This window comes from Myotis lucifugus, unplaced genomic scaffold (genome assembly GCF_000147115.1).
Source record: "Myotis lucifugus unplaced genomic scaffold, Myoluc2.0 scaffold_462, whole genome shotgun sequence".
Taxonomy (NCBI): domain Eukaryota; kingdom Metazoa; phylum Chordata; class Mammalia; order Chiroptera; family Vespertilionidae; genus Myotis; species Myotis lucifugus.
Window position 1 is genome coordinate 69,551 of NW_005871510.1, and position 16,545 is coordinate 86,095.

General features: G+C 44.8%; 1 protein-coding gene and 1 pseudogene across 1 annotated transcript in view; both read right to left on the reverse strand.

Annotated features, from left to right (window-relative positions):
• Positions 1–3,059, reverse strand: part of LOC102425199 (zinc finger protein 564-like) — a 16,735-nt gene extending 13,676 nt beyond the window's left edge. Inside the window, exon 1 of the mRNA XM_006103076.3 lies at positions 2,924–3,059. Within this exon, the coding sequence (XP_006103138.1) occupies positions 2,924–2,926 (3 nt within the window). The 5' untranslated portion in view covers positions 2,927–3,059. The remainder of the gene's footprint in view (positions 1–2,923) is intronic.
• A 7,282-nt stretch (positions 3,060–10,341) lies between these two features.
• LOC102430789 lies at positions 10,342–15,844 on the reverse strand (annotated as a pseudogene).
• Positions 15,845–16,545: the final 701 nt, after the last annotated feature.

Below are 16,545 nucleotides of genomic sequence, written 5' to 3' on the forward strand. Positions count from 1 at the left end.
GTAGATAGAACGACCGGTCACTATGATGCACACTGACCACCAGGGGGCAGACACTCAATGCAGGAGCTGCTCCCTGATAGTCAGTGCACTCTCACAGGGGGAGCACCGCTCAGCCAGAAGCCAGGCTCACGGCTGGTAAGTGCATTGGTGGTGGCAGGAGCTTCTCCCACCTCTGCAGCAGCGCTAAGGAGCAGTGAGCCCAGTGGAAGGAGCAGCAAGCAGGTGGGCAATAAGTAGTGAGGGTTCCCAGACTGCGAGAGGGATGTCCACCTGCCGGCTTAGGCCTGCTCCCTGCCAGGCCTAAGCCAGCAGGCGGACATCCCCTGAGGGGTACTGGACTGCAAGAGGGCACAGGTCGGGCTGAGGGACGCCCCCACCCCCCACCCCCACTTCCTGCATGGGGCCTCTAGTTTCATAATAAGGATATATGAAAGAAATGAGTCAATATAATACATTAGGGTTTGCAATTAAGCTCTGAAATGTACTATAAGTTTCAAGTATTTACATAGGCTTACACATACTTTGATGTGTTTCTCAAATCTATGAAAATTGAAATTATTTTCTTTTTCCTTCACATCTATTAAAACAGCAGTTAACTTACCTTAGGAATAGTATAGCCTTTTACATGTCAAAGTACTTTAGGGAAAGGCACATACGAAACTGACCTAAATTTGGAAAAAGCACCTGAGAACTTAAAATCATTCATCTGACATCTTTAGGTTCTCTGGCCTGAGTGGAGACAAAATTCAACTTGGTTCCACAATTACCTTGCATTACATGGTATCTCTCAATCAACTTAAATATTAAAAGCCCACGTGTTAATGGAAACTAGAGGCAAAGGGCTGCAATATTCATTTGAGAGAAAAATCCAACAAGAGAAAAAACAAATTATGGAATCAAGACAATTCCAAAGGAAACCCACATTCAGTAAGGTGAACATAACTGCAAACAAACATGGGGTCTAGACACCTCTGACCGAGACAGGACCCCTGGAGTGGGTCAGGCCCTAAGCATGGATGGGAGGGACACCTGAGCAGACCCAGAATTGAACTCTGGGAGCTCCACACATCCTCTTCCCTCTCCTGTAAGCATGGAGGCACTTCCTCCCCAGGCTTCCATTCTCACACTGAGGAAACTCTCAGCCAGATTCAGTTTAAGTTCTGACCAAATGCACCCCCCGATTCATAAACCCTCTGTCTAGAACAGTGATGGCGAACCTATGACACGCGTGTCAGAGGTGACACGCGAACTCATTTTTTTGGTTGATTTTTCTTTGTTAAATAGCATTTAAATATATAAAATAAATATCAAAAATATAAGTCTTTGTTTTACTATGGTTGCAAAGATCAAAAAATTTCTATATGTGACACGGCACCAGAGTTAAGTTAGGGTTTTCAAAATGCTGACTCGCCGAGCTCAAAAGGTTCGCCATCACTGGTCTAGAAGTTGGAACCCCAACTTCTACATAGACTTTCTCAATATGCATAAATTAGACTTGAGGTCAACTGCACTGTGAATGGAAAGCTCATACGTAAAATCTAAAAATGGCCTGGCCTTAGAGACCACAAGCGCACCTCAGAAAGGGTAGCCCCACTCCCAACTCCATTATACGCACCCATCCCCCGCTTTCCAGGGCTGTAACTTCTCTGTGTAAAGGTTCCTAAATGACACAAACCCAGAGTTTGGATGATCCAGCAAAATCACTTAAATACAGCATTTATATGGAAAGAACAGAAGAAAATCGTAAGGGTCTTTTCCTAGTTCAACTAAAAAAACCCAAATGTCTATTCCTTTCAGAAAAAGATGTCAGTTACTTATATTTCTAGTAAAAGAAACTGGTTTGTAAGTAACTAATCATACTGGAACACATCTGCTCTGCAAGTCTAAACCACGCAATTTGATTGGAAAACCCACAAAAGTAAAAACCAGACCTCACACACTTACTGCACATGCTCAGCAGAAGAAAGAGTGAAAGATACAAAAATAAAATGTAATCACAGAATTTTTTTTCTGAAATTCACCCATTTCTTTTTGCACTTTTGGAAGTATTTTATGGTCTTTTAAGTCATTTTCAAGGTGAGAAATCCAGGGAGGGTTCCTGGATTGCTGACAGGAGAGCTCACCCAGGAAAATTTCCAAACAGCAAACTCCACCCAAGGGAATCCCCAAAGGAAAGATCCAGGGGGAGAGGCCCAGGATTTCACAGAAAGAAGTTCCAGGTGGCTATTCTTGCCTTTTCTCTCTTATAAAATAGCCACACTCAAACAAACAAACAAACAACAGCAATGATTCTGTGGAAAAAGAACAATAAAAATACTGGGTCTGTCTGAAATGCATCACAGAGGACAAATAGTTGATAACGATGCGGGGACTAGAGGAGAGAAAGTTGGCTCCGGAATTCGAGGAGGGAACTGGAAATTTGGGAATTGTTGCCAGTCCCAGAAAGAGACAGGCTAGGACCACAGTCCTGGATCTGAGACCCTGCTTCCCACACATTTGGAAAACTCGGGAGAAAACTTGTCCCCTTGGGGGAGGAGGAAAGACTGGGGACCCCCCGCCCACCACCACCACCACCACAGGTGCTTCCTCGCACAAACCCTGCAGACCGAGTCACGACTGTCCCCTGATGACTCTCCATGGTCCCTGCACCAGGGGGAAAGGGTGCTGCGGGCGCAGAGCCGCCCAGACAGATTCCTGGACCGATGTCACCGCTGGCAGTGACCGAACAGGACGCCCGGGGGACCGGCAGCCGCCCCAGGCCCCTCGTTACGAACCACGGGGGACCGAGGTCCGAGCGGCGCCCCTAAGGGACTGGAATCCGCAGACTCCCCCGGTGAAGAGGGAAAGTCCGGTCCAAAAATCGCCGCTGCCAACAAGCCCCCCCGCCCCGCCGGGGCGTCTCCGCACCCGCGCGCACACTCACCATCTCTAGGTGCCCTGGGTCTCCCCGAGTCCGGCCTACGCCTGCCACCTCCGGTGCAGATCACGTGGACAGAGGCTGCCGCACACCCACCAAACACTTTAGCAGGTGAGCTACCGAGGCCCTCAGCACACCTGAGGATACTAGGAGGTCCACGACTTCCGGGTGCGTTGCCCCACCCACCTGCCCCAGCGACGCCCCTGATTGGACAGTTCTCAAGGCTGCGCCCCCACGTTCCTGAGTGACAGCTGCGGGCAAATACAGGCTTCTGGGAAACACGTTCCCCTGTTGGGCACACAGTGCTTTTAGATAAATTCAACTTTTTCCTGGCCTGGGACTTCCCAAGTTGTGGTCACCCAGCTCTTTGTGAACTCGAGGGCCCCTGTTGCAGGCCGAGCAGAACAGACAAGAGGGTCGGGCCAGGTCTTATTGGAACAAAGTGTCTTAAGTCCTCTAGGGGTCAAGGGCTTGGAGTGAGGCTGTGAGGCCACTCGTGGAACTGTTGTGACCTTTGTTTAGAAACACAGACACTGAAAAGTCAGGCACTATCTTTAAAAGAGTCTGGATTAATTTTATTTCTTTTTCATAATTTTTATTTACTTATTTATGTTTTTTATTTAAATCCTCCCCCCCTTTTTTATTGAAGTTATTGGAGTGACACTGGTTAACAAAATTATACAGGTCTCAGGTGCACATTTTAACCTTTGATTCTTTCAATCATTGAGCTTCCACTGATCCCTTCCCCAACCCCACTCCATTGGTCCTTAAGAGAAAGAATCCCAGAGCATTTGCCTCTGATAAGAAGTTCAAACCCCTTCACCCCATCCCCAGCCTGGGAACAAAGACTCTTCTCAGTCTAACTACAGGGTGTCAGGTGTGTTCATTATATTCTTGAGTGTACATTTTTACACTGGAAGGAAATTTTATTCAGATCAGCTTTTGCATTATAGTTTAATTAAATTTGTCTTAAATTTATATTTGAAATACAAATGACCATAATATCCCTAATTGTAGCAGGGAATAAAAACTTTATACTACTCTGACTAACCATGAAATGGAATTAGAGTAAAATGTACCAAAAAACTGATCAAAGGAGCTCACATACTGTTTCCTTTGCAGACATCAGCAATTCCAGTTCCTGCTTGTACAAGAAATGGCCTTCACCATGACTTTGATTGACACAGAGTGCCCAACTGCAGGAATTTGGCTAGCACTGCCCAGTTCCAGCATGCTGACATTACCAGTCCATATCAGGACCAGCAAGGACACTGCCTGCACATCCACCGCCCCTCCTACAGATCTCTTTGCTCCGCTTTCCCTCTCCCTTCCTATAAAAACCCCTGCCTGCGCTGAGATGATAAAATAGCCTTTGAATAAGAGTCCCCCATCTTCTGGAGATGCAAGCATGCGAATAAACCTCTTTCCTCGTTCACCAGCATCTGTCTCACAAGTTTGGTTTCCATGGTGGCAGGCAGTCGAAACTTGGAGAGCCTGGGTCGTATTTTGACTAATTGGTCCACCTGCAGCTATGAGGCAATGACTAAGAAAGAGATGATTTTTCTATTGTAACACAGCTTGGCCGATGTATGTTTTGGGGTCTGAAGATGAAATGACCCCTAAATAGTTTTTGGAACTACTCTACTGTTTTGCAATTGGAGTTGTTTTGCCAGAGTTCTGGTAAATGGGATAAGATCCCTTATGTGCAAGCTTGCACATTGTTACATCGTAAGAATGCTACTCAGGAAGATCTAGACCAGCGGTTCTCAACCTGTGGGTCACGACCCCTTTGGGGGTCGAACGACCCTTTCACAGGGGTTGCCTAAGACCATCGGAAAACACATATATAATTACATATTGTTTTGTGATTAATCACTATGCTTTAATTATGTTCCATTTGTAACAATGGAATTGGGGGTCACCACAACATGAGGAACTGTATTAAAGGGTCGCGGCATTAGGAAGGTTGGGAACCACTGTTTTAGGAGGTTACAGGGTGAGCTAGTGTGAGAGTTCACACACAAGGGCAGGAGCTTGTGAGAATTCAATCATTTGCTACCACAAGAGGGCACACTAAGGCTTTCTCACCACCATGTACAGATGTGGGGCACCAGGGGAAGAGCAAGAATGAGGTTCTAAAGCTGTCAGCAATCAATCATCAAGAATTGGAGCAGGAGCCTAGCCAGTTTGGCTCAGTGAATAGAGCATCGGCCTGCAGACCAAACGGTCCTGGGTTCAATTCTGGTCAAGGGTACATAACTCAGTTGCAGGCTCCCTCCTGCCCGGGCTCTGGTCGGGGTGTGTGCAGGAAGCAACCGATCGATATGTTTCTGTCACATCAATGTTTCTCTACGTCTTTCCCTCTCCCACGCTCTCTAAAAATCAATAGGAAAATAAATTTTAAAAAAAAGAAAAGGATTGGAGCAGGAGCCTGCCAGTTTCTGGTCTGTTAGTATTTGTTGAGGGGTTTACAGCTATTAACAGGCTAGCAGTTCTGTCTTTCTTTCTCACTTTCCAGCCACTCTGATTTAATGTAGGACATCTCAGAGTTTCCTCCTAATCAAGCTCTGTTCCCTCTTGCCATTTTGGTGGCTGTATTGTTATGCAGATTGTGTCTATTACTGATATAACCCAATATATTGCTACACTTCTTTCTTTTTCTTAACAGTACAAAGGTGGGTTTTTTGTTTGTTTTTGTTTTGTTTTGTTTATTTTGTTTTTTACACTTATCATGCCATGAATTTATAGGGAATGGGTTCCGGCAGCTCAGACTCCTTTCCATTGATTCTCACAAACTGTGCTTCTCTGGGTGGAACAGGTTGTTGCTTCAGTTGAACCCAGGTATCTTTCTCTTTGGCTTCCTCGTTTTCTGATCATTTTCCTTCACACGTTTCAGGAAGCTAACTTGGCTCTTAGAATACCTAACACATTGCGGACCAGTAGTTTTATTGCTAGCTGTACCCAGTGGCCAGATAAGTTTCTATTGAACGAGTACAAAAAAACATTTTACATAAATGTTAAAGGCACGCTTTAAAGTTAAATACCCATTGCATTTTGAAATTATTTATTACATGTTCTTACAAGCTAATATCTTTTTAAAGAATTCTTGTGATTGGCCACAAGCCTTAGAACAGGAAACACGAGAATTCTCGTGATCTGTCCGCAATGTCCATGTGCTCAATGGCACGTTAATTCTCTTGGCAAGAATCTTTCCTTTAACTTGTTTGTTTACAACCATGCCCACCATACGCTGGGTGACACTGTAGACTCATCCAGTTTTGCCCATAGTAATATTTGTGGGGCATTCCTTTTTGAACAGTGCCCATTCCCTTGATGTGCACAATATCACCTTTCTTATAGATTCACGTGTATGTGGCCAAAGAAACAACCCTGTGTTTTGTAAAAGGCCTGGAGAACATATAGCTGGTGCCTCTCCTCTTGCCCTTTGTGTTACTCATTTTGGCAAATTACTAGAAGATGGAGGTTTGGGCTGAAAAAAGGTACACATTTCTTTACCATTTGTAGTCATTCCTCACTCGACTACAGCTTTGCCCACACCCATGTCCTCTGTGCCTTTCACTGTAAACACATCTCTTAGTTTCCAACAAAATGCAAAAATTAATGAAAAGTTTAGACGTTCGAATATTTTATAAACAAATCGAGTGATTTAATTTTTGACTTGAAAGTCTTAGTGACCCTGTGTGTTTACGGCCTGAGCACAGGGAAGCCCATTGGCAGTTTCTCTGCACCAGGGAGACTGCCAGCACCTATGGCTACAGTTCACACATGGTCCTCACCTGCTCACACAGAAATCCACGCATCACTGGGGACAAGTGGACTGGGCGGCTGGTTTCAACACAAACTTGAGCTCCAGAGATGCTTTTTTGTCCGGAGAAAAGGGGCACAAAGATTGCTTTTGAGGCCCTTCCCAGGGAGGAATACAGTTGTTGGGTAGAAAGACCACCCATTCACCTTTCAGTTTTGTATTCACTGCTTTAGGCTATACTGAGGGAAGACCCCGCCTGGTGGACTTGACGGGATTCTCCGGCCAAGAGGAAGCAAGAAGCTTCCTGCTGGTGCATTTGATTTGCGGAACTCACTTGGCTGGATAGAGATTTTATGTGACTCGCTGAAAACGGGTTCATCACTTAGGGCTGAATTGTAAATGAGTTCCACAGTAAATTCAAGACTTTGGAGGTTTTAAGGCCCTATAACAGGGTTTCCCCAGCTCAGCACTCTTGACATTGAGATGGGATAATTCCCTGTGGTGGGGCTGCGCTGGGCATTGAAGGATATTGAACAGCATCCCTGACCACTACACTCCAGATGTCAGGAGACCGCCCTCTCCCTTGCAATTTGTGGGAACTAAAATATCTCCACACTTACCCAGATGGGGGGGAGGGGTGGTGAGGGGAGCACAGGCCTCCAGGGGTGGGGGGTGATGGAGGGCACTGTCTGAGGTGGGGCTGGCCAGGTGCTGAGCTGGAGGAAACAGCAGCTGCAGGCTGCCCTAGGGAACAGCTGAGCCCCAGGGGAGGAAACAGGGCTCAGGGAGGGATGGAGGGACTCTGAGCCCTGACAGGGATGCCTGTGGTCCAAGCCCTTCCCCTGGGTCAGAGGGAACCAGGGCCCCTGGCACTGACCAAGGTCTGTCCCTCATGCGGGCTTTGGCGGACAGAGCTGAGAAGACAGGCATCGCTGCCCAGGTGGGACCTCCGCTTCTCACCACCCTCTGCTCCTCCAGCAATGACTGCTGCTTCCTGGGGTCCCGGTCTCCCTGGCTGTGCTGAGAGCTGGACATGGAGGGACTGGAGCTGACATAGTGGGCGGTGCAATTGTTCCTGACATCTCAGGCCCAGGTGTTTTAGTTTGTGCACAGTAAGTCCTAGATTTATTTGACCTCGATTTAATGAACTTCGGATTTAAGGGACAAAATTTCTGGTCCGTATGTCATATATGAAAATTAAAACCCTGTTAATTTTAAAATGCTTTCAACCAAGATTTGCTTACAATTAAATCAACAGGTTATGTTTTGTTATTAATTCACTGTTATTTTAAACAAATTTTAGCGAATAGGCCATATGCTGGGAAAAACCACTGTAGTAATTTTGCGGGCATGATTAAGTATTACATACCTACAACTATAGTCTACATATTTAAACCCAAGACCCTGCTGGTAAGCAATATTCCAGGAATATTGACACGTGATCACACTGCATTGCGGGTAATTTGTTCTGTTATCCTGTGGCGTGACTTTCTGCAGCATTTTGGGGGTTTTTCAATCTTTATTGTTGGAAGTATTACAGATGTCCCCTTTTTCCCACCATTGAGCACTTCTAGCCCCCACCCTGCCCCAGGCCCTGCCCCAGGCCCTCACCACACTATGGTCTGTGTCCCTGGATTATACACTTCTACATACAAGTCCTTTGGTTAATCTCCTCACACCCACCCACCCAGCCCTGCCTTACCTGCAGCAGTTTAAATGCCTGCTGGCTGCTGTTCCCAGGGCAGCTAAGCCACGCCCCAGCCTGTGCATTAGTGACAATTCCCAGGGAGCTGAAGGTATTATGCTAAGTGAAATAAGTCAGATAGAGAAAGACAAATGCCACATGTTTTCACTGATATGTGAATATAGAGAACAACATAAATGAACAACAACAACTTGCCCAGATGGTGTGGCTCAGTGGTTGAGCATTGACCTATGAACCAGGAGGTCACGGTTCCATTCCTGGTCAGGGCACATACCCAGGTTGTAGGCTTGATCCCCAATGTGGGGCGCCCAGGAGGCAGCCAGCTGATCAATGATATTCTCTCACCATTGATATTCTCCCTCCCTCTCCCTTCCTCTCTGAAATGAATAAAAATATATTTAAAAAACAACAGTGGAAACAGATTTATAGATACAGAATACAAACTGATGGCTGCTAGTTAGGAGGGGGCTTGGTTAAAAAGAGAATAAATTAAGAAATGCAAATTAGTAGCTATTATGTGGTCATAGCTGTAAAGTACAGCATAGGAAATAGAGTCAACAATATTGTAATAGCTATGTATGGTGCCAGGTGGGTAGTACACTTACTGAGATGATCACTTTTTAAATTATATAAATGTCTAACCACTATGTAATATACCTGAAACTATTATAAACTAATATTGAATGTAAAAAATATATATAATTATGTTAAATGGCTGAATGGAACCTAAAGTGAATGTAAAAGATATTGGAGCCCTAGCCGGTTTGGCTCAGTGAGTAGAGTATCGGCCTGCAGACTAAAGGGTCCCAGGTTTGATTCTGGTCAAGGGCACATGCCCAGATTGCAGGCTCCATCCCCAGTAGGGAGCATGCAGGAGGCAGCTGATTAATGATTCTCTCTCATCATTGATGTTTCTCTTTCTCCCTCTCCCTTCCTCTCTGAAATCAAAAAAGAAAATATATATATATGTTTATATATATATATATATAGTATTGGAGAAGACAGAGCCCAAATAAGCAAGAATATGGTCTAAACATAAATAAGATAGACATCAACAGAGCACCATTTTGTAAATGTTAAAAGAACTCTCACATCAAATCAGAATTCTATACCCAGAAACAATATTGCCCAAAATAAAGATGTCTTAAGGAACACTTAAAGTGCAACACTTGTTAGCCACCTTTAACTGAAAAAAATACACAAGTGAGTTATTAAGTCCAAAGGAAAATATCCCAGATTGAAAACCAGAAATGCAGATAAAATGAAGAGGAAAGAAAAAGATAATTTATAAGTAAATAAAAATCAATTTAGTTCTATGAAGCAATTCTTGAAATCTCTCATAAAGAAGAAAATATACTGTATGTAGAATTAAAATGCATGACAGCACTAGCTGGTTTGGCTCAGTGGATAGAGCGTCGGCCTGCGGACTGAAGGGTCCCAGGTTCGATTCCGGTCAAGGGCACATGCCTGGGTTCCAGACTCCATCCCCAGTGCGGGGTGTGCAGGAGGCAGCCAATCAATGATTCTCTCTCATCATTGATGTTTCTATCTCTTCCTCTTCCTTACTCTCTGAAATCAATAAAAGTATTTTTTAAAAAAATGCATGACAACAGTAATGCAAAAGTAAGGAAGCTTCAAAATAGACTTGAAAGGGTTCTAAGGTTTTAGATTTGGGGTGGTGGGAAAAGTAATTAATTGTACTATAGTACTATAGTGTGTTAAATAAAGGATGCATGATTTAATCATTAATGTAATTATGCAAAGATTTGTACATGATTGCAATTAACAAGTTACTAGAGGGAACAGTGGAATGAAATAGTTAAATCAATGTCAGTGAAGTAGAAAGTAAAGGAACTTCAATGAGGTAAAAGGGAAGGAAAGAGTAAGATGGTTGAGTAATCTCAAATTTGTCAGTAATTAGGTAAAATGCAAATGTACACAATGTTAGTTTACTTTTTTTTTGAAGGGAAACTAACATTTATTGAGTGACTACTGTACATGTGGGGGCCTTATGCAAGGAGTTTTCATCTACAACATTGCATTTAATCCTCACACCAACCTTGTGAGGTAGGTATTGTCCTCATTTTTATCAAACGAGGAATATGAGGCTCAGAAAGGTTGGGTGGTTTGTCCAAGGTCACACTACTAGTCACTGATGGAGCTGGGCCTGAGTACTGAGACTCCAACTAAAACATTCCCTGCTCTCCGACTGCCCCTCAGGAGGAAGGAGGGAGCGAGAGCAGCAGCAGCAGCAGCAGTTCTTACACTTCCCACAGCGAGAACCCAGATGGTCACCATGAGGAGCCTGTACTCTTCCACAGACCCTCCCCTCTGCACCTGGGAAAGATGGAGTCAGCTGAAGAGATAAAGCATAAATATAATAATAAATAGAAGGGACAAGTCCCCCAGCAGCAAGGACATGCAGCATCCATGCTGTGGGAAGGTCGCTGTGCCATTCACAGCTGCTGTGGGAGCGAACCACATGGGCCCGGTGGGGAAAACTGGGACAATGGCTGCCAGAGGCTGGAGTGGGTGAACAGGCCTGTTCCGGGTCGCACAGATTTTGAACAAAACGTCTGGGACAGGCAGCAGCCATGGGCAGTCACCATCATCCTCCATCTGCTCATTTTACCAGTGTTTGTGATCCAAGAGGGATTCAAAATCGGGGGAACATACAAGTTTGTGCTTTACGTGTCCTAGGACTGTCATGTCTCCCTTCCTACTGTCTCCAAGCCCCACGGACACCAGCTCCTGCAGGAACGAGCAGGCGGTTCCCATTGTTACATCCAGAGCCACCTTGTCCCGGAGGAGCTGTACCTTTCCTGACTTTCGGATGAGCAGCTTGCCAACCTGACCCTCTGTCAGGTCAGCCAGGGTACAAGCATTCTCTGCCAGCCTGGCTTCCCGGTCTTTCTCCTGCTTCACGACCACCATCTGTCCATCTTCACTCTGCACCTCTGTCTTGATAGGCTTGATGTCCTGAGTTGGCGGCTGGCCAGAGAGCGTGTCTGGCAGCAGGAGGAACAGCAGCTCTTCCTCCTGCGTAAGGCTCAGCTCCCTGAGCAGCTCTGCCACAGATAGGTCTTTTGGGAGGCCCAGGGTCTTTCTGGCTGCTCTGGGAGGAGCCTTCATCTTGGCCTCCTCTTTTATTTTCACAACGGGCACATCCACCTCCATGTCCTCTTCCTTGGGGCCAGCCAGCCAAGGTTTAATATCTGGTTCTTCATTCTCTTCCTTAAACAACCACCCGGAGTGAGCCAGAGGCAGCTGTACAGGCATGTTTCGAGTGTCATTCCTCAGCCCAGGGTCAGCGACGAAATCATCCTTCTCCAGCATGCGCGGGATCTGTTTTGTTTCTTTGTCTGTCTCTCTCTTCTCTTTTTTGATGTTGATGATATGAGAGGGTCCCAAGTCCGACACATCCACTGTCTTATCCCAGTTCCCCTTTTTCTTCATCATTTCAGCTGGGCCCTGCTCGAAGATGGAATGGGACTGGATCACTTCTGGTCGACCCCGGCCCCGTCCATGACCCTCTCGCTGTCGGTCTCTATCCCTTTCACGCTTCTCCTTAATGGTCACTTCTTCCTTGGGTTCTTCCTTGATCTTCCGACTGATGATATTTGGAGTGAAGGTTTTCTTCTTGACTCCCCCGAGGGTGAGATCCCTGGAGCGGATGGAGGGAAGGCGGCCCCGGGGTGAGGTGTGGCGCCAGCCGCTGTCCAATAAGCCCCCGGGCGCCAGAGGGGAGGGCGCGGGGCGCTCCCGGAGCGCTGGGCTCGCCCGAGGCCTTTCCTCCCGACTTGCTGCAGTGCGGATCGCCCACGGCCCACCCTAGGTCTCTGCGTGAGGAGGAAGGCGGAAGTGTAGTTTGCTTTTTTATTGCTGTTGTTAATCCTCACCCGAGGCTATAATTTTTCCATTTATTTTTTTGTTCAGAGAGAGTAGAAGGGAGGGAGAGAGAGAGAGAAACAGCAAATAAGAAAGACACGTTGATTGGTTGCCTCCAGCACAACACCAACAGTGGCAAGGCATCAACGCTACTATCCAGGTATGTGCCCTTAAGTGGATTAGAACCCTCCACCCTTCAGCCCAAGGCAGATGCTCAAACCCTTGAGTAAAACTGGATTAGAGCTATTGGCTGTATTGTGTATTATATAGAATTATAAGTAAGTATTTTGGATATTCTCTTAATAAACATTTAAACAGTCTCTATGGTTTTCTATTGAGATAAAGTGCATGGAAATTTTTGTGCATAGAAACTTCCATTCCTGCTCTTTTTCTTTTGAAACACATAAGAATTATTTTATTAGTGTTTTTTATGTATTTTTATTGATTTCAGAGAAGAAAGGAGAGGGAGTGGGAGATAGAAACATGAGTGATGAGATAGAATCATTGATCATTCAAATGTTGATAGAAACTGCAAATACCACCCCATCCACAAGTGCATTACTTTTTGAAAACAGTAACAGTATTGAACTGTGTCAATAATCCCATCTTTTTGTTTCTGTACAAAGATTAGGAACAAGGTGGATATGAGACAGGATTATCTACTGATGGGATTACCCACTCCCTTCCTCCATAAAAAGGGAAGCAGAGGAGAAAGCCACTGCAGTTTTGAGAAAGCCACAGGCTGTGTGATGTCAGGAGTGGGCCAGCAACACAGCTCAGCAGCCATGGGGGAGCCTGGATCAATCATGAAGACAAACCAGCCTTCTCTGGTGAGTTCAGATTCCCTATCAGCAGCCAGACTGTCCATTGTATATTTTTCCTTTTGTGAAACCTCAGGAAATTAGTAGACTGTTGCTCTTAAATCAAGAAAGTGTCTTCCTCAACGCCATTTCTTAGGTATTAATGTTTGTTAAGTAATGTTCAAAGTCTTATACTTTTTTGTACATAAAGCTTCCTTGGGTTAATAGGCCTGATGTTTTTGTTTAGTCTTGGCTTTGTGTTTTATTGGTTGGTGTGTTTTTTTCTTGAAACAGAGAGCGGAGAGTGAGATCAGTTGGTTGCCTCCCGTCGCAGGGATTGAACCCATAACCGAGATATTGTCCTGACCGGGAATGGAACCCATAAACTTTGGTGTATAGGACCATGCTCCAGAACTGGGCCACATCAGCCAGGGTGATACTGCTTTGTGTATTTTGTTGTTATTTTTAAATATATGTATATATTTAAACTTGTAATGATTTCAGAGAGGAAGGGAGAGGGAGAGAGAAAAACCTCAATGAGGAGAGAGAGGGTCATGATCAGCTGCCTCCTGCACACCACACACTGGGAATGGGCCCACAACCCAGGCATATGCCCTGACCAGGAATCAAACCATGACCTCCTGGTTCAGAGGTCTACGCTCAACCACTGAGCCACACTGGCCGGCTTCGCTTTGTAACATCCATGTCACTAGAAATTGGAAGTCGTGTTTGACCCTGCACAGTTTAAATTGTGCCCCTCTCTGGAAAATGTTTGATACAATGTGCTTGGTCATTTCAACAAAAATTCAGTCCCATGCTGGTTTTGCTCAAGAGATAGAGCGTCGGCCTGTGGACCCAAGGCTCCCGGATTCGATTCTCTTCAAAGGTAATTCATTTCCAAACCAGGGCATGTACCTAGGTTGCAGGCTCCTACCTGGCCTGGACCCTGGTCGGGGCTCCTGCAGGAGGCCACCACTGATGTGTTTCCCTCATATATATATTTCGCTCTGTCTTTCCCTCTCTCTTCCACCCTCTCTAAAAATCAATAAAAAAAAATATCCTCAGGTGAGGATTAAAAAAATAAATAAATTCAGTTCTGGAATCAGGTAGCATCTCATCGGTTAGTTTTTCCTTAATCTCTTTGGCATCACTAATTGTAGTTCTTTTTTTTCTTTATCCCTCCTAACCTCTCATCCTCCGTCCCTCCTCTCCTTCTAAAGGTCTCTGTCCTGGCCTGACTGTTTCTCACATCACCTACTTATACCTAACACCATATCAGACATTCTTTAGTCTAGCGGGGTGGCTGGTGTCCAGAAAGGCACTAGCTTACACAGGATATTAGCACCAACAAGTGACTCTAGGGGACTCTGAGTTAGTAGTGAAATATTTGGGGAACGGGTCAGTTGGGCATGGCACCTGGTCTCTGTGAGTTGAGTCAGCGATACTAGCAGTGATGGGATGAGTGGGCAGATGACTATCTGAGCCTCAGGATTGAAGGCAGATTACATTGATTCCATGGGCACATCTACTTCATTAATGGTTTTTGTAGCCAGAGAATTGAATGGGATGGCCCAGAAAGGGTGTGGATGGAGTACAAATGTGAGAACTGGACTGACTTCTAAGAAGCATAGATTGCATTAAGTCAGATTAAAGGGCAGAGAGTAGGAGGAGAGAAGGAGGGTTAGGCGGGTTATTTACATTGGAGGTCTTTGTGCAAAAATGGAAACTGTGAAGACATAACAGATTAATTTGGGCAAGGGGGCGGGGGAGTGTCTGATAAAGCTGAAAGTCTGTTTGATAATAAAGTAGGCTTTCTCAATACGTATGTTAAAAATTTGACAAATTGGCCTAACTGGTTTGGCTCAGTGGATAGAGCGTTGGCCTGCGGACTGAAGGGTCCCAGGTTCAATTCCAGTCAAGGGCGGCATGTACCTTGGTTGTGGGCACATGCCCAGTAGGGGGTGTGCAGGAGGCAGCTGATTGATGTTTCTCTCTCATCAATGTTTCTAACTCTCTATCCCTCTCCCTTCCTCTCTAAAAAAATCAATAAAATATATATTTTTTTAAAAATTGACAAATAAGCCTGGGACGATGTGGCTCAGTGGCTGACCCATGAACCAGTAGGTCACAGTTCAAATCCCAGTCAGGGCACATGCCCACGTTGGGGGCTCAGGGATCCACCATAGCAGGCTTGCAGGAGGCAGCTGATCAAAGACTCTCTCATCACTGGTGTTTCTATCTCTCTTTCCCTCTTTCTTCCTCTCTCTGATATAAACAAAAACATGTGTGTTTTTTTCAAAAAAGAAACATTTGGCCCTAGTCATTTTGGCTCAGTGGATAGGGTGTTTGCCTATGGACTGAAGGGTCCCAGGTTCGATTCCCATCATGGGCACATGCCCAGGTTGCGGACTCGACCCCCATTAGGGGCAAGCAGAAGGCAGCCAACCAATGATTCTTTCTCATCATTGATGTGTCTATCTCTCTTTCTCTCTTCCGCTCTGGAATGAATAAAATATATATAATTTTTTAAAAAGAAACTTGACAAATTAGCCCTCCCATTTTCACCTATGTAGACCCATTTGTGTAATTAAAATTAAGCATATACAAAAGTTTAATTTCACAGAAAACTTTTCTATATGTATTACGGCAGTTTTAAATATATACTGAATAGATCTAGTAAATGAATGTCACCTTGAGCATTTGGCCTGCAGGCATTAAAACTGCTGCAGAAAGTCAGTCCAGGGGACAATAGCCCAGTTACCTCCCATGATGCAGTGTGATCACATGCTAATCATTCTCTGAACACTGTTGACCAGCAGTGACTTTTGGATTTAAATTTGAAGACTATAGTTGTAGAAATGTAATACTTATTTATGTTAGTAAAACTGCTACAGTGTTTTTTCCAATCTTTAGCTTATTCACCGAAATTTGTTAAAAATAACAGTGGCTCAGTCTGCTTGGTTCAGTACTTGAGCTTCAACCTATGAACCAGGAGGTGATGGTTCAATTCCCAGTTGAGGCATATGCCTGGGTTGCGGGTTTGATCCCTAGTGTGGGGCATGTAGGAGGCAGCCAGTCAATGATTCTCTCTCATTATTGATGTTTCTACCTCACACTCCCTCCACCTTCCACTCAAATCAATAGTGAAAATTATTTTAAAATAACTGAATTAATTACAAAATATAACCTGTTGATACCATTATAAGCAAATCTTGGTGAAAGGCATTTTAAAATTAACAGTGTTAAATGTTCATGCAGGACATATGGACTGGGAATTTTGTCAGTTAAGTACTAAGTCTGTTACATCATGGTCCACAAAATTGAGGATTTACTGTATTATGAACCAAAGAATATCTGAGTGAAGAAGGGACTGGGGCAGTGATGGCGAACCTATGACACCCGTGTCAGAGGTGACACGCGAACTCATTTTTTTGGTTGATTTTTCTTTGTTAAATGGCATTTAAATATA